Source organism: Salvia miltiorrhiza, chromosome 2 (assembly GCF_028751815.1).
Source record: "Salvia miltiorrhiza cultivar Shanhuang (shh) chromosome 2, IMPLAD_Smil_shh, whole genome shotgun sequence".
NCBI lineage: Eukaryota > Viridiplantae > Streptophyta > Magnoliopsida > Lamiales > Lamiaceae > Salvia > Salvia miltiorrhiza.
Genome location: NC_080388.1, coordinates 57,361,649 through 57,379,342, shown reverse-complemented (window position 1 = coordinate 57,379,342; position 17,694 = coordinate 57,361,649). Strand labels below are relative to the sequence as shown.

The 17,694-nt window shown below is 36.2% G+C and overlaps 4 protein-coding genes across 4 annotated transcripts; all 4 read left to right on the top strand.

Moving 5' to 3' along the window:
- The first annotated feature begins 671 nt into the window (after positions 1–671).
- On the top strand, positions 672–5,575 carry LOC131010573 (transcription factor bHLH110). Its single transcript, XM_057938155.1, has 7 exons — positions 672–1,459; positions 1,541–2,090; positions 2,793–2,924; positions 3,023–3,088; positions 3,688–3,753; positions 4,550–4,609; positions 5,088–5,575. The coding sequence occupies exons 1-7, from the start codon at positions 1,338–1,340 to the stop codon at positions 5,232–5,234; spliced, it is 1,143 nt and encodes a 380-aa protein (XP_057794138.1). The 5' UTR covers positions 672–1,337; the 3' UTR covers positions 5,235–5,575.
- Positions 5,576–8,864: 3,289 nt separating this feature from the next.
- Positions 8,865–11,480, top strand: LOC131010572 (histone deacetylase complex subunit SAP18). The gene is made up of 6 exons (XM_057938154.1): positions 8,865–9,132; positions 9,884–9,916; positions 10,002–10,112; positions 10,550–10,645; positions 10,871–10,948; positions 11,223–11,480. The coding sequence occupies exons 1-6, from the start codon at positions 9,013–9,015 to the stop codon at positions 11,262–11,264; spliced, it is 480 nt and encodes a 159-aa protein (XP_057794137.1). The 5' UTR covers positions 8,865–9,012; the 3' UTR covers positions 11,265–11,480.
- A 1,840-nt stretch (positions 11,481–13,320) lies between these two features.
- Positions 13,321–13,683, top strand: LOC131009791 (uncharacterized). The gene has a single exon (XM_057937197.1). The coding sequence runs from the start codon at positions 13,321–13,323 to the stop codon at positions 13,681–13,683; it is 363 nt and encodes a 120-aa protein (XP_057793180.1).
- A 102-nt stretch (positions 13,684–13,785) lies between these two features.
- On the top strand, positions 13,786–14,241 carry LOC131009788 (uncharacterized). The gene has a single exon (XM_057937196.1). It carries the CDS (start codon positions 13,786–13,788, stop codon positions 14,239–14,241), a length of 456 nt encoding a protein of 151 aa, XP_057793179.1.
- Positions 14,242–17,694: the final 3,453 nt, after the last annotated feature.

Below are 17,694 nucleotides of genomic sequence, written 5' to 3'. Positions count from 1 at the left end.
GACAAAAGTGACAATGATATTATGGACCAGAGGAAGTATACAAGGTAAACAAAACTGAAAGTGAGACGTAAAATGAAACATCAAGCAGGGACGACCTTTCTATATGGCAAGTGGGACAAAGGCCTAGGACCCCCAAAGTTTAGGGCCCCAAATTTTAAAAATAAATTTACTAATTATAATATATTTTGTATTAATCATATAAAAAAATTATTATATATTAATTTTGAATAGATCATAAAAAAAAGAATCTAATTGTATATTTTACTCTCTCATTTCACACTTTACTCTCTTTCTTGTTTTGTTCTTTCTTGCATGTTTTTAAATTTTAAGTGACTGTAGCTTAAGAAATTTTAAATAAGTTAGAAATTTTATGCATCAAAAATAAGGTATTAGAGAAACTTGATCTTGAACCAATAATTTTTTTTAAGTTTTATTTTTTATGGATCCTTTATATTGTTTCGCCTAGGACCCTCGAAATCTCAGGATCGTCCCTGCCTCAAGTATGGTACACTAAATTTCAATCCGAATAACCATTTCATTCCTATCTGATACGTCAGGTGATGTCATGGGCGGTCTTGCCCTCAAATTTTATACATAATTCGTGTATATTATATTTTTCTTTTGGAAAAGCCTCTTTTTAATATACAACAATATAATCATGCAATTGGACCACAGCAAGTGATTGAGGAGAAATATACAGAGAGTAGCCAGACGCGCGAGGCCTTCTTTGGGACTCTCTCTTCCCATGATGGCCCAATACAATATATAAAGAGACTGCCAACATGTGGAGAGAGAGAGAGCGCATGGTAGCTATCATTTCTTTGTACAGACTACTTTCTTCGTTCAAAACCTTGGGATTGAAGGGAGGGGAGAGCTTCATCATCATGGCATATATATCGTAACCATACATATATATATTTTTATCATCCTGTATTTAAAACTCACGACAGTTTAGAGAGAGAGAGAGAAAGAGTTGATATTAATCAGCAGTATTTGTGCTCATCGTGTAAAGATTTCAGAAAAGCTTTGACTGGAAAGAAGAAATCAAGAGAGAGGGCTGGGGTGTGATATGATATAAGGGCATATTGATTCATTTCATGGTGTGTTTCCTTTCTTTTCAAGGCTGCTTTATGATGAGACATTGAAAGAGTAAAGAGAGGAGTTTCAAAAAAGGTGCTAAAAGCAAACAAGGGAGGTATATGGCTGTCACCTGAGCAACTGTAGAGAGAGAAGAGAGCCTTGCTTTGTTAGCTAAAAAATCTTTTTTCTTTTTCTGTTTTTTTAAATTATTAATCTTGGGATTTTCAAGTGTTTTAAAAAAAAATTATCACCTCATTATGGAGTCTGCAAACAGCCATCATCACCTCCAAGATCAACTCGTTGGCTCTTCTGCTTCTTCTTTACCTAACTATGGCGTAGGTTTCACTACGACTCATGCTTGGCCTCCTTCTTCCTTCTTGTAAGCATCTCTCTCTCTCTCTCTCTCTCTCTAGATTAAAAGACCTAGCTAGGGTTTGAAATCAGTCATTTTTTTGCACAGGAACTTTAATTGCTTGAGCTCGAACAGTAGTGAAAGAAAGCAGCAGGAAAATCCATCGATGGCGCCAGACATGGGGTTCAATAATTGGGGTTCGGAGCAAGAAGTGCAGCATGAGTGTAGGATTAAGGAAGAGTTGGCCGACCATTACTACCACAAGTATTCGGAGATACTAAGCAGCAGCAGCGACGAGCTAAACCTAAGAAACGAGCAGCAGGGTTCTGATCTGCAACCAAACGACGTCGCAACCAAGTTCCTGCTCAAGTCCTTGTCCTCCTATGGGAAGATTAATAATGCGCCCGATTTCTACTCTAATAATAATAATACTAATACGAGGCAGATTTTTCCGGAATATTCGAGCTTCAATATTCCGCCGCCGGGATCTTTGGATATGAATTTGGAGGCCTTGGATCTCCTCGTCTCTTCCAGATTTACTGGGAATTTTCTTGCTTCTTCGCACGGTCAAATTGGGATTTTGAGAGATGAGTTTTCTACTTATGGTTTGGATCAGATGCACCAATCACATCAGATCCCATTTTATGGCTCTAATAAGGTTCCTCATCTCTTTATCTTTTCTTTTCTTTTTTGTTGTTTCTACCTTCTTCTTCTTCGTCTCCGTCGTTGTTTTCTGGTTATTGGGAAACTCAGTGATTTCCATTTTCATTTTTAATTTAATGACGTATATATATAATGCTGCATAAATCTTGTTTATTGCATGTGTTTTATATAAGTTGGGAAGTAATTAGTTAATGAGCCAGCAATATCATTTGTGTCTATACTCATAAAGATCCATTTTAATTATTCAAGTACATATATAGAATATCATCACTTTGTAAATATCAGAAATAGTACTGTTTTTCATCGAAATTTAAGAAGAATAAAGAAATAAAGATCAGAAGAAGCATATATAGCTAGCTAGCCATGAACAAATTGATTTAATGATTTTAGTAATCCTTTGTAACTAAGAAATAGGAAAGCTAGGAGTCTTTCTTATTCTTCTTTTAGCTGCTTTATTTTTATTTGTTTTTCTTTTTCATCCTTTATGTGATATTTGTTATCTTTTCCTTTCCTTTATATGAAAGAGGTCTTCTCTTTTCTCCATTCAAAGGCATACTTCAGCTTTTTGCGTTATATATGTGCACCTTTTAAATTTTGTTTTCAGAAAATTGAATCTTTTTCAGTTGGATATTGACAAGAGGGCCATGCATTATAATTATTTTGTTGAACAACTTTACTCTTTTTGAATTTTTGAAAGGTGTCATCAGCTTCAAGCAATGCAGTAACAGAAGCAAAACGTAAGAGCAACAAAATGGAGCCAAAGTCGCAAATTCAAAAAGCGCCTAAAAAATCGCGGTTAGAAGCGCGATCTTCTTGCCCTCCCTTTAAGGTACTGTAATCGCGGTTAGGGATCCAATCTCAAATGCAAAATATTTGGAAAATTCCTTTGTGTTAGTAATCTTTTTTTTTTATTAATTGACAATTCAGGTGAGAAAAGAGAAATTGGGAGATAGAATTGCAGCACTTCAACAGTTGGTAGCACCTTTTGGCAAGGTAAAATAATATTAATCAGAATCAAGAACGTAATTAATTAGCATTGATCTTATTAATTATCATCTAGCTGGCAAGAATTAACTCCAATTTGACAATTACACCAAAAAGAAACCAATTCATTTATCATACAACTGTGAATTATGGCATTGTACAAAACCAGTTACCTAATGATCCATAATTAGGGTTTCTTAAATACAACACAGACATATAATGATTATAATCATTTATTACGCACAAGCCCACGCTCACACTGTATATTGTCATATCATATGCATGTGACATTACACCGATTGAGAAGCAAAATTTTCTGCATAAAAGCTGAGGTAAATTTTGGGTCCTAAAAAATTCAAGTACGCAATAATTAAAGAAGAAAACAGTTAAAGAAATGAGCAGCAGTAGTCAAAAGTTTCATGCTTATTAGAATCTCAATAAAAGAGGTCATATTCTCTTCTCACTTCACTGCAGCAGTTAAAATATTTTTCATATCACAAATTCCTATTGTATTCTATATATCGTGAAATGGAAAAAGAAACAGCAAAAAGAAACCAATTCATTTATCGTGAAATGAAATGACACGTGGACATTGGGGAATATTGCAGACAGACACAGCATCGGTACTAATGGAGGCCATTGGATACATCAAATTCCTACAGACCCAAGTAGAGGTAATACTGACACATATTCAAAAAAACATTCTTCTTGGTACTTGTTCCTTTATGTATTTATTTAATATTTCCCCATATACATATGTATAAACTACTTTAAAATGAAGAGAATATATATTTCCCTTCAAATATCTAAATAAATTTAATAAATATGGTGAAATTAGAATGCTAGGCATTCTCTGGTGTCTGAGGCCACTTGAAAATATTGAGAATAATGCTTCAGTTCACCTGCGTATAGTATATAGTAATATTTGTGTGTGTATATATATAAATATATGAGAAAGGGGCCGATATTTCTTTATATATATACGAGCTGACAGTGTAGAAGACATGATGTATATGTATTAACCTAGCTAAATCAAATTGTAGTAATTGTAATTATACAGAATATTGTAAATAGATTGTTAATTAAGTATGTATACATATTTCGCACATTTGAATCATATTCTTATTTTTAAGATGAGTAGTGTCCTCGTTTTCTTAATAGATTGAAAGGGTGATATATTGCATTTCGAGTTTCGTTTTTGACTATGTGCATGCTTTAAGACTATGAATTCTCTTCTTAGTTTACATTATGTTTCACAATTGTACGCGTTGATGAAAGTAACGTGGTCTTTGAGAAATAAGAAAGCACAAGGTCTCCTCTGTACGTTTATATTTTTTCTATTGGATATTTATTCATGCATGTTTATATTTTTGTATGACATCCAATATAGGCAAAGTGGCATTCAATTAATGCACAAACATTTGATATGTAGAGTGAAATATGAGATGTAACTCTAATGTCTCCATGCAGACTTTAAGCGTTCCTTATATGAAGGCATCACGGAACAAGACCAATAGAGTAACAAAGGGGGTAAGTTGATTACTTCTTTGCTTAAGAAGAAGATCTTCCTATTCAAAATAAATACTATTTGGACATTTTTTATTTTTTAAAATAAATGTCATTCTAGAATTTTTTTTCCCTCTCATGATTTCGTTATTATCCTTACTAGCTAACCTCGATCCAAACTCACATTCTTCACATTTCATATATACAAATTCATAGTTTATGAAGGGTATATTTTTTATAGAAATAAATTTCTTCAATTATTTGCACAAGACTAGAATTATGGAGTATATATTTTGAATAGGAGGTGATAGCAAATTATAGTGAAGTATATTAGAGTTGGAATTTGATATGATGAATGAACTTGTGTATTCCTTTTCTTTCTAACTAGGGTTTTTCTATTTCTTGTAGGTAAAAAAATAATAAAATATTTCCATAATCATCTACATACATTAGACTTGAAATTTGATATAAATATATTGATTTATTATCCAATGATGTACAGGGTCCGGTTGAGATTGAAAATGAAGAGGCAAAGGGTGACCTGAAAAGCCGAGGGTTGTGTTTGGTCCCATTATCGTGCTTGTCTTACATAACCGACGGCGGCGGCCCAGCCGTTTGGCCACCGCCTCACTTTGGTGGCGCCACCTAGTGAATTGAATGTCTAGAAGAAGCCTTCAATTTGTATGATTTTGATGACTCTATTTAACTTAGCTTTCGAGAATATCCCCATGCTTAATTTGATATGATGGAGCAAACTTGGTCATCCTCCAAAAGGAGAAAAATGGAAAGATTTTGGGATGGACCAAGTTTGATCCATTAGTAGTCTTAAGTGTGATTCAATTACTAGTCTAAGTTAATTACATTGTCTGTGTAATTAACTAATTCGACGATTATGTTTTAGTATCATTTAATTCATATATCTATAAACTCAAAACATAAAAATAGCGTAATTTGGTATTCAAGTACATCCCAAATTACACTTTTATTCTATGTCATGTGAATCTACGTCTTTTTATTTCTATATATATATATATATATATATATATGTTTGGATAAATATCAGTTTTTGGCCCATCGTTTAGGCGTTTTTTTAAATATATCCCACCCTAAGTATATTTACAAAACAATACCCATCGTTTCATTTTTTTCTCATTTATAGCCCGCAAAAATAATCCGGCGATCGGTATTTGACGTGTTTCGACCAAGTGCCACGTAGATATTACATGTCGGCATTAACAAAATAAAAAAAATAGAAAATACACGTAATTAAGGGGAAAAAGGCGCATCAGACTTCTAATCCCCCTCCCCCTGCCGCCATCTCCTTTGCTTCCCCCTCCCCACCGTAAATTGCAACTGTAACACACATTTAATGTTCAGAGACAAATGGGGGATAAACAAGTGAAGAAAATTTGGTATTGGACCTGAGCTCTCAAACTCAGTTGTTTTTGAAGCACATGGTTTACTCCCACTATTTACGCTGCATCCTGGAGTCTGACCATCGTCTATATTTTTTACTTTGCACTTATCATCTTCAATTAGTCTTCTACAGCTATAACTTCATCATGTGTTGCAGATACTAATCTCCCATTGCCATCAACCTTAAATTTTACAAGATGTGCATGTTAATTTAACCAGGGACAGATGAAAACCACTACAAAGTCAGTACTTGAAAAAGAATCACAGTACATGGGATATGAAACATGTTGCTTTAGTTAATTGATTTTCATTAATTCATTGCAAACTCCTGCCTACCAAAGGCAAGTAGGCAACCAATCATATTTCCCATAAAACAATCAAACTGAAAATGCAAAGCAAGCCCAAATCATAATACAAAGACGTCCTCATTTGAATCTAAACCCCAACTTTCCCCTGCTTTTTTCGGCTGCGGATTTCAATTTTTAGCATTGAATCTCAGATTTGGATTCTGGATTTGGGCAGAGGGCGACGAAGGAGTTGGTGGTGGGGAGGGGAAAAAAAAGGAGATGGCGGCGGGGGAGGGGGATTAGAAGTCTGATGCGTCTTTTTTTCCCCTTAATTACATGTATTTTCTGTTTTTTTTTTATTATTTTGTTAATGCTGATGTGTAATATCTACGTGGCACTTGGTCAGAACACGTCAAATACCGGTCGCCGGATTATTTTTGCGGGCCATAAATGAGAAAAAAATGAAACGATGAGTATTGTTTTGTAAATATGCTTAGGGTGGGATATATTTAAGAAAACGTCCAAACGATGGGCCAAAAACTGATATTTACCCTATATGTTTTGCAATTCTATGCACGATTACAAATGTTGATATTATCAATACATACTATTAGTTGGAGAACCATTGTTGAAAAACTACAACCGCCTACAACGAACTTTTTAGTAGTTTAATTAATTTTTTAGGACAAATAACAAATAATTACAACTTACAAGTGCAGCTCGTTGAGCCAGCACATATACCAAATAGTATATTGAAATCGATCTTAAGAGTACTATACGTGTAATGTAATCTATACTATACAAAAAAGTTACTACTTACAAGGTTTTTTTTTGACATTACGAGACTTAAATACATTTACTTTAACTTGATACACCTATATGAATGGAGATAATTTGTACCAACTGTGACACCACATCATCCTAGTACAACTGGCGCCACAACTAATTAATATGAATAATCCTCATTCGTACCAGATGTACCAGGACGCTATGTTTGATAACTGATTAAATTTCGATCAATGCGGTAACATGCATGATCAATTTGACTGCATTTACTCTAGTGGAAATTTTGTTTGAATTTCTGAAAATTTACTTCAATTTATATAAATTAAGCTAGTAACCACCTTTTGAGATCTCTAATTAGGCATCTTGTTTAAAAATCACAACCCAAAAAATGACAACAATTATGCCAAATATTTATGATCCAAACGTCATTCATATTACCAAATAATGCACATACAAAAAATTCTCACCTAACCATCCAAATATGCGGCCCATATAAAAGTCTAGAACCAACAAGTTGCAGCAAATTGAAAAGAAAAAAAAAGCAACAAGTGTGTATGTACGGCTTGAATGTTTGTTGTAAACCATTCAATAAGGGTGTTTTGCATGAATGTTTGTTGTGCACATCTAAGAAACATCAACGACAAGTCATTCGAGTTCCAAATTGACTTAGCTTAATTTGTTGCATTTTTGTCTTCTTTCTCATCAACACTCAGGTTTCTCATTTTTCTTGGGCTTTAATTGTTGGCAATCTTCTCATTAAAAGAAAAATAATGTATCTCCAACGGCTTCAATACCAGCTCTATACATGTGCACTATTACTATATATGTCCACAATAAAATGACCATCTTCGATGTATATTTCAAAATCTACCATGCAAGGTTGGAGTGACGCTACAATGATTAAAATTCCCTCAAATTAAGATCGGGTTTTGTTAAGAAATGAAGCTTTGAGCTTGTTGTTAATTAGTTAGAGATGGCACATGACGATCTTTTATGTTTGTGTGGCTTAATTTACAACATTAATAATATGACCTATATATAAAGTGCAATAAATTGAAAAACACTGGTAAGATAATTTGAATCTTCTTGAAAAGCAAAATAATCAATAACATTTTCAAGATCAAGTTTTTCCAAACACTTCATTTCAATTCATAAAATTGCTATAGCACATTTATTTATCTTTTTTTAAGATATAGTAGAGCAAAAATATGATTTTATGAATTTTAATTTTGAAAAAACTTCTTTATTTTGAAGTTACAATAATTGATATAATCAACAATATTATATGCAATAGAAATTAATGTTAGTAAAACAAACCTTGTACTCCAACAATCACTAGAGACGACAAGGACATAAAATATAAAAATAACTACAAATTGTTCAAAAAAATAACTTTCATTTTATGTTCTTTTTTTCATATTTCTGATTATGTTTGTGATCAAAAATCTCTAAATAGGAATTTTAGAGTGAGTTTAGAAGTGTGGACTTTCAATAATTAGTGTCGTATTTATGTGCATCCCTCGCTGCTCTAATGCAATATACATCAAATTTTAAACACATCTTGATATATGTCATATGAAATTAAATCGTGGATTTGAATTATGGTAAAAATGTGTGTGTATCAATTACTAAAATTTATTTATTTTTTTAATTTGTTACAACCAAAGAAAGGAAAAAACCCACTCACACTCTAGCTCCTAGGGTGACTCGAACCCCCGACCTATTGGTTGAAGGGGAAGCGTCTTACCATCGTCAATTACTAAAATTTATTAATTACTGTACATTTGGATATATCGAAATGTGCATCTGCGATTTTTATTTTTCGCAACCCTAATTTATTTTGGTAACTGGTAAGGCCTTTTAGCGGGCCTGCTCAAAATGGGTTTCAAATTGTATAGCAGAAACCAAGCTGCACACCACGCTTTACAGTCGCAGTAAATGGCAGAAGTTCAGAGAAGACCGGGAAGAGGACCGCTGCCTCCGCCGGGGAGAGGACCGCCTCTTCCTCAGGCTGCCAGGCCCGCCGCACCTCGCCCTGAACCTGTCGATCGTGAGAAGGTTCTCTCTCTCTCTCTATCCCAACATTCTTTTGATTTTGATTCTGACGTTTTCAATTTATGGGTTTCTATCTAGGGTTTCTCGGGCGAAATGTTGACTGGTTACTTATTTCTATACTTTTGCTAGCAATTATTTTCGTGATTTCCTGGCAATGCCTGTATAAGCACCTACTAAATTGCGCGAGTTAGGGTTTAGGACTCGGGAGATACTTCGTGAATTGACTATAATTTGGGATGGTGGAATGCACGTGTGAACATTTCTGAGATGCTGGATTAATTGAAGCTGCTCAATAGCTAGTCGTTTAATTCTTGAGTAGGTGTGAGTTTTCAGCTTCGAAGCTGTATTATGAGCTCCGAAAATCTTGTTCCAACTTCAAGAAGAACTTGGAAGAACCAAGAATAGAATTGCCTTTGCTAAATTTTTGCTAAAACACAAATATAAGGCATTCCTTCTTTATATTGAGTATAACAAAAGTGGAGATCATCCTTCAGTTATGATTCTCTTAGGTTAAGGAACTTGTTTCTGATATCTATGTTTTAGCAGGCTTTTTTATGTTTCTTGAAGTATCAGGATAACTCTGTTTTCATTCATCTCTTGTCTTTAGCTTTTGATCCAACGACAGGCTTATGGTTTCCGAGTGGCCCCTGTAAATTATGGTCCTCTTATTCAATGTTCTTATGATGTTCCCTTTTCGATTTTACAATGCTGATTTTGAGTTTCACCCTGTTTCCTTGCTGATTGTTGCACACAGACTTGTCCACTATTGCTTCGAGTTTTCACCAAGGTATGCTTCCCATTTTTGAAAAACAGTCTCATTTCTTTCTATTAAAAAAAAATTCCTAATCTACGACACCTAAAACCTTTTACAGGTTGGAGGCCATCACACTGATGAAGATTTTGCAGTGAGGGGCAAGGAACCCAAAGATGAGGTCCAAATATACACATGGATGGATGCAACCTTGCGTGAATTAACTGATCTGGTATGAGAAGTTTCTGCAGACATCTTAGTTATTTCTGTCTATCACCCTCTTCTGTCTAGCATGTGTGTACTTGTATGGTTTCTAGAACCCTGTTTTAGGCTGCAAGGAAAGAAATTAGTTGATGTAGAATCAGGTTCTTTTCATGCTTCTATGCTACACCATAATGATTTATTCTCATTATTAAAGTGGTTAGCACTTAGCATCAATGACCACTTCAATAATTGTTGACACAGTAATTTGGTACATCTTGGAAAAAGTTTTGCAGAATGGTATATCCACTGCATTTTTGTTTGCGTTGGGACTTGAAAAAATTCTCATTGTCATTAGCTTAGCATCCATAATTGGGTTTTACATTTTTGTGAGTAACAGTAAGTCATTAGCTTAGCATCCTTATATGTTTGTTTCTGTTCTCAATGGTGTCTTTTGTTGCCCTGCAGGTTAAAGAGGTAGCTCCTGAAGCGAGAAGACGAGATGCTATGCTATCCTTTGCTTTTGTCTATCCTGATAAACGTGGTCGTTTTGTTGTTAGAGAGGTCAGTGTTCTTGCTACAAACAATTGTGGGTTTGCATATCTTCTCTCTTGTTTTCTATCTCGGTAACCAACATTGCCTGCCATTTATTTCTTTTTAATAATGATGATTTGATTAACAAGTATAAATCAGCTCTAGGTGTACACTTTAAGAAATAGAGTAGTCTCTGAAAATGCAAAAGCAACTTATTGATTCTGTGTTTGAGATGATTCCATTTGTCTTATGAAGGTGGGGAGAACATTTTCTTACCCTAACCCAAGGCGGCCTGATAGTGGAAGCAAGGCATTGGGTGATCTTAGCTTTCAGGTAACCTTGTTTTTCCCTGAACCCTAGGTAGCATAAGTTTTCGATTTATATGCTTTTGATGAACTACAGATAACCAAGACTTGCACGACTTACAAAAAAACAAATCCCTAAACTGTTGCAATTTATAAAATAGAAAGTTAATTATGGATTTTGCTGAAACCTGCGAACTTTTTGGAGTTTTCTAAAACAGATTAAACCCCAAAGGGTTTTTATTTTTAATGTACTCTGCATATCATTGATGATATGAGATTCGTCATGTTTGTTGCATATGCAGATAGGCGATTACTTGGATGTGGCAATCACCTTGACTCAGTGATCCTTGCTGCTGTTGTGTTGCTGAACCTTATTGTGAGCATAACCGACCACATTTCTGTTTTGGTAGAATCATATTTAGCTCATGTTTGTAATATGACCCTTGTGAGGAGCTCCAGGAATGATGTGAATTCTACTTGGAAATTGATGAATAGCTTTGTAGAGGACATGGATTCTGCTTTATAGTAATGCCAACATAGAATCTAAATTGCTTGGCTCATTTATGAAGCTGCTCTACTCCCCCTTTTGTTCAGAATCTAAGGAATTATTGATGATTAAGAAATAGTTTTCTGGGTTCTTTTGGATTATATAGTTCATTAGTTTGTGGTCTGACCAGAAATTCGGCATGGAAATTCTCTTAATGAAAGTTCATGATGTGGTTCAAAAGGTTCCATAATTATAGGAGTATTAAACAAGGCTGATTGCATATCTTTTTGAAATAAAATGATTTGTGTTCGTGGATTGTATGGTATCTTTAACCGTATTCGAGGATGTATCTAGAGCTTGGCTTGTAATACAAAACCTTTTCTCTAAACAAAATAAACAGTTTTACATGCATGATGAATCGGCCTTCAAATAAAGCTTTGTATATTAGAGGCGAAGCAGAATGCAGTCCCCTATTGGTTAGAGGGGAAGCGACTTATCAATCGAGTTGCGCTTCACTGTCGACAATGATATCATTGGCATAGGCAGTAATTTTAACAGTAGTCATTTCTCTCTCATATTTTCAGTAAGGAAAATCAAGAGCAAATCCAGACATTTGTTTTTTTTTTTTTTTTGAGGAAAAAGTAGGGACTTTCATTTCACAAACTAGAAAGCTTAAAGCTATTACTCATAACATCTGATATGATTTGGAGTATCATTAAGGTAAATTCCATTTGGTTGGCCATAAAATGTGCGGCGTGGTTCAGCTCTCGCCTAGTATAACTGAATGAGATATGATAAGAGCCTTCAGCCAACTGCAGGATATCCTCCACAATTTGTTTTTTTGTTTTATTTGGGTTGGGCTACTGTTTCAAAGAGAGTTTAAGCAACGCAATTTATTTTTTTGTTTTGCACATTATTTCCTCCCCATTTCGGCAATTCTGATTATTCTATCAATTTTATGGATACATGTGCAATGTTTGTAGAATAGGAAATCGAAATAGAGAGAAGTGTTTGGGGAAAGAAGATAATTAGAGAACTGATGTTATTATTGTTTGGGATTAAAATTTCTTAAGGTTTTGTATTAGATTTTCAACTAGGATATGATATGGGTTTGAATCATCTAAATATGGAATGACATAGCATTTAAGTTATGAAAAAATATACTAAGGGCATCTCCAGCGAGCGTGTCGAAGCCCGCGTCGATCCGCGTTGCTGGAGCTTCGGCTGCGCTGGAGACCCGGCCAAGTTCGAAGCTGGGACGAAGGGGAGAATCGGGGCGTTGGGCGAAGAGGTATGGTGCGTCCGCCAGATGCGCCCAACTAAAAAAAAAATTGAAAATTCTGTTTTTTTCAAAATTTGGACCGTTTGATTTTTTTTTTTAAAATCGACCATTGGCTGCAAACGGTATGATAGGCTTTATAAAGAAGGGCTAAAATAAGAGCATTTCTTAAGATATAAAATAAGAATCATTTTCAGCCCTTAGATTATCAAGATCTACGGTTGATTCGTAATCCTGTTAGATGGATTTATGGTTCTGAGTTCGAATCCCAAAGGTAGCAAAAATTTATTTTTCATTATTCATACCTTTATGCAGCGAATTCATACGTGTTCTACATAAAATTCATACATTAAAAATTGCTGTTATTTCTTATTTTAAGATGTGCTCTCATGGTAGCCCACCCCTATATATATATATATATATATATATATATATATATATAACTTTTCACTTTATCTATATATACCACATTTCATCTCCATTCAATTCACTTCTAAAAATTCATATCCACCTCAAAAAAATCTCTACAACAATGACATCCTCTTCATCAAGCGGCGACGAGCGACATGCTCAAGAATTCTCCAATCTCATGCAATAATTTCATGAAATTGTTCAAGCTATTGGTGATCTGACGATGGAACCCCGTCGTCGTCGACAAAGAGTGGCAAAGAAGGCGTACATTCATCGGGACCGTGAAGCCGGAGCACAACGTTTGCACGCGCATTATTTTGCCGAAAATCCGGTCTACCCCAACAACGTTTTCCGACGCCGATTTCATATGCGTCGTGCATTGTTTTTGCGCATCGTCGACGTCGTGCAGTCTGATACATACTTCCAACAACGCGCGGATGCACTTGGCAGACCCGGCTTCACACTGTTGCAGAAATGCACGCTTGTTGTTCGTATGCTAGCTAATGGTGGGGCAGCGGACCAGTACGACGAGTATCTACGGATTGCAGAGTCCACCTTGTTGGAGTGTTTGCGCAGATTCTGTTGAGCCATTGTCCAACTCTTCGGCGCGGAATACCTGAGGAGGCCGAATTTCGCCGACTGCCAAAGGCTTCTGGCACTGCACGAGGCGAAGCACGGCTTCCTGGGAATGCTAGGGAGCCTCGATTGCATGCATTGGGCGTGGAAGAATTATCCAACGGCATGCAAGACACATACACTCGCGGCGACCAGAGGGAATCGACCATCATCCTCGAAGTCGTCGCATCTATGGATCTGGCATGCCTTTTTTGGGACTCCTGCTTCGAACAACGACATCAACGTGCTCAACTCTTCGAAGTTGTTCAACGACATGATGTTCACGTGCATCATTTTGCACAACATGATCATCGAAGACGAAGGCGAGCATGCAACGCAATGGGAAGAAGAGGTCGTCAACGAAGCTTCGAGTACCGCCGCCGCATCTCGTCCTTGTGCCGGTGTTCCGCCAGATTTTCGTACATTTGTGGCACGACAAGCATCCTTGAAAGACGCGGAGATGCATGCTCGCCTCGCTTTGGACTTGAAGGAGTGCATTTGGTCTCGTTTTAGTTTGATTGAGCCCTAGGAAATTATTGTAATTTTTATTTTATTATCGTATTTTAATTATGCCTTTAATTTTATTTTAATTATTGTAATGTTGAATTTTAATTTTAATGAAATTTGAAATTTAAAAATAAAAATGTAGAAATGTGAATTTTGTGGAAATGATGATCTAAGACACACTCTAAGCATCAATGCATTGGAGAAGGGTGTGGGACCACCATCTAAGACTCCCTCTAAAACACAATGTATTGGAGATGCTCTAATAAATTCATTAATATCTTCAAATAAGGACTCAATGATAATAACATATAAAAATATAAGGCCCTAGTATAACAAGAGTATTGTGTAGGGACCTATTGAAATAAAAGGTAAAAATAGAGGGACCTAAGAATTTGTTTTGCGATTATTAAACGTCCCATTTATTCCAACACGTTGAATTAAATATATATCAAGAACTAGATTAATCCTACGTATATAATAGCAAAATAAATCCTATCATATGTGGCATTGTATAATCACTTCATTCTAATTTTCCTCAATTCTCATTCATTCTTATTTATTTATACATTTCTAATCAATTTTTATATTTAAAAACTATTAAATAATCATATAAATTATATACTATTAAATAAAGAGGGAAATCTTATTATAGCCCTCTTTCATAAAAACATAAGTTTTATAGCCCTAGTTTATAATAGATAAGTTATATAGTCATTTTAAGTTTAAAAGACTATAATACTGTAGTGACCCGCTCTTTTATAAATATTAAATCCAGTAATGAGTGTTTATTTATGTTCATCAGTAAATGAAACCAGATATTATTCTGATATGAATTCAGCTTATGATCCTGAATTTATATTGTTTAAGCAGTCAATGATATTATTTCAGAGTTATAACTGACTTAGCAAAGTCACGTTATTATTTTTAAGCGAGATGGAATTAGATTTTATTTTTATTCAAGTCGTGGATTATTTCTGACTCGTGAGTTAATTAAATCTGCGGATTTAATTTAAATATTAGAAAAACAAACGAATTAAATCCACGGATTTAATTTAGATTCATTTTATAACTTATCGATTTTAGCGAGATATCACATGTCGAAATCGAGAATTATTTAAATAAATAGTACAAGTAGATACGAGCACGTGATCCATCTTACAGTTACCGAATCACCGAGACAGAGAAAATACATCAATAATTCTCCTCTACATTTTTTTTATCCTTTCTTTTTCTTCTCTTTTTCTTTCCATTAATTTTGTTTCCCACCACTTCACCACTTTTCTACACCACTATGCTTTGTTTTCCATTACCATCATTGCCACAATAATTCTTCCACTTACTCCCTCCATGTCCTTTAACATTTCAGTCAGTAAACTCCCTTCACCCATTTCCTTTGACACCAGAAACCAGAAAATTTGAAGGAAAGAAATAGAATTGTAAAACTGCTGCCAACTTCAAAGGAGGTAAGTTTTGGCTAAATTTTTCCCCATTCCTCCTTTATTCACCTGCATTTATTAAAACAACAGCACCTTCAAATTCATTTCAGTTATTTCACACTTCATTCGATTCAACAACAAGCAATCAATTCGATCACATTCGAGGTATTTACTGAGCTCAATATGCTATGTCCTATAATGCATATTATCCATCCAAGTATGATCAATATACACATGAAAATAGGCTCCACAGTTTAATAAGAAAGGATACACCCTAGCTCGTGATCGGACAATTTTAGCTATGACATCCTCACACTGTTAAATGTTAGCACTAACTTTTCTCACTCAACTGAATCAATATGCATACTCCTCGACACCAATCGCGTAAACGAAAACAAACGAGACTAGAGAACTTAGCTTTAGATTGAGTGGTAGTGGACTGTCGGAGCTCTGCGACTCACGGCGACGGCGGCTCCGGGAAAGGAGGCTGCCGGACTCTTGCTGCTAACAGCAGCGGCTGGCGGCGGCACTCCCAAGCGGCGACGTCCGGCGATAGAACTCCAGGCCGCGACCCGGTGAAACAGCAGCTGTAGTTGGTGGCGTGGCTCGAACCTTCGACTCCGGAGATAGTAGCAACAGCGGACCCCTGCTCGGCGGAAATTGAGTACAGCGGCGGGTGCTCGCGGATCTCCAGAGATGTCGCGACGGCGGCAAGTTTGCTTCGCCGGAGAAGAAGTGATAGCTGCAGCGGCGTCGGGGCTCAGAAAATCAACGGAGGCGGCGTAAATCTAGAAGGTAGCCGACGACGCAGCAATAGGCAACCGTGAGCAGGCCTCTGCTTTGCCACAGATGAAAGGACGACTGAATCGGGACCGGAACGACTCGGAGAAGGCGGCCGAGACCAGAACGCGGCGACGATTTCCAGAAGTCTAGGGCACGATTGTGGGCTCTGTCGGAGGAGAGAAGGAGACGACGCTGCCAGCCATTCGCCGGTTGCTCAGTGACGGTCGCCGGATTCCAGAGCGGCCGACGACGGCGCTCCCCAGCAGGCCGCGACTCCGGCATATCAGCAGCAGTCGGCGGCGACACCAGGAGACGCAGCAGCCCCTCCAAACGGCAGCGCCTGGTTCGAGTTTTGAGAGAGGAAAAGGATCGTGAAGCTGAGAACGGCGGCCGATCGTCGGATTCACAGCAGGAGCGGCGGTGGAGCTCACGAGGCAGCCATGAATTGAGAGAGGGAGAGAGCTCGATTGGATCTTGAGCAAGAGAGAGAGAGATGTGCGTCTATATGTGTGTGTGCGTGAATTGTGAGGAAATAGGGAGAGAGAACCGAGAGTTGTTGGGAGAAAAAAGAGAGTTGGGCTCTCAAATTTTACATGGTTGGGCCTTGTTTTTTTTTTCAGTTGGGCCGGAAATATTTAGTTTTGGACCTCTTCATTTATTTTACATGGGCTTTTAATTATTTTGGGCACATATTTTGGGCCGAATTAAATCATCTGGGCCGTGTTATTTCTTTATTTTGGGCCGAGTCTTGGGCCGATTTTAATTATTGTAATTGGGCCTCTGATTTATTTATATGGGCCGATTTTAATTATTTTAATTGGGCCTCTGAGTTTATTTATATGGGCTGATTTTAATTGATTTGGGCTAAATTATTTTTGGGTCCTTATTTATTTGTTGGGCCTTATTTATTTTACTTAGATGGGCCTTTATTAAATTATTTCATTGGGCCGAATTTATTTAAATTGAAGCCCATCTATTTTATTGGGCTGTTATATTATCTTCGTTGGGCCTCGTATGATTTATTTAATTGAGCCCAGCTAATCAAATTATTTATTGGGCCAAGATTTATTTAATTAATTGAGCCGATAAGTTATTTCAATTAGGCCTCTCATGTTAATTATTCAAGCCCATATTTGTTTAATTAATTATTAGGCTGCCTTATGTTGAGCCTTTTAATTATTTAATCTTATAACATTACTATTCCTATTTATTAAGCCGAGAGATTTTATGAGATTATTCAGCGAATAAGCCGAATT

Coding starts and splice junctions, on each gene's coding strand:
- LOC131010573 (XM_057938155.1), top strand. CDS start 1,338: ATGGAGTCTGCAAACAGCCATCATCACCTCCAAGATCAACTCGTTGGC. Junction 2,091..2,792: donor CATTTTATGGCTCTAATAAG/GTTCCTCATCTC, acceptor AATTTTTGAAAG/GTGTCATCAGCTTCAAGCAA. Junction 3,089..3,687: donor TGGTAGCACCTTTTGGCAAG/GTAAAATAATAT, acceptor GGAATATTGCAG/ACAGACACAGCATCGGTACT.
- LOC131010572 (XM_057938154.1), top strand. CDS start 9,013: ATGGCAGAAGTTCAGAGAAGACCGGGAAGAGGACCGCTGCCTCCGCCG. Junction 10,646..10,870: donor GTCGTTTTGTTGTTAGAGAG/GTCAGTGTTCTT, acceptor TGTCTTATGAAG/GTGGGGAGAACATTTTCTTA. Junction 10,949..11,222: donor TGGGTGATCTTAGCTTTCAG/GTAACCTTGTTT, acceptor TTGCATATGCAG/ATAGGCGATTACTTGGATGT.
- LOC131009791 (XM_057937197.1), top strand. CDS start 13,321: ATGGAACCCCGTCGTCGTCGACAAAGAGTGGCAAAGAAGGCGTACATT.
- LOC131009788 (XM_057937196.1), top strand. CDS start 13,786: ATGCTAGGGAGCCTCGATTGCATGCATTGGGCGTGGAAGAATTATCCA.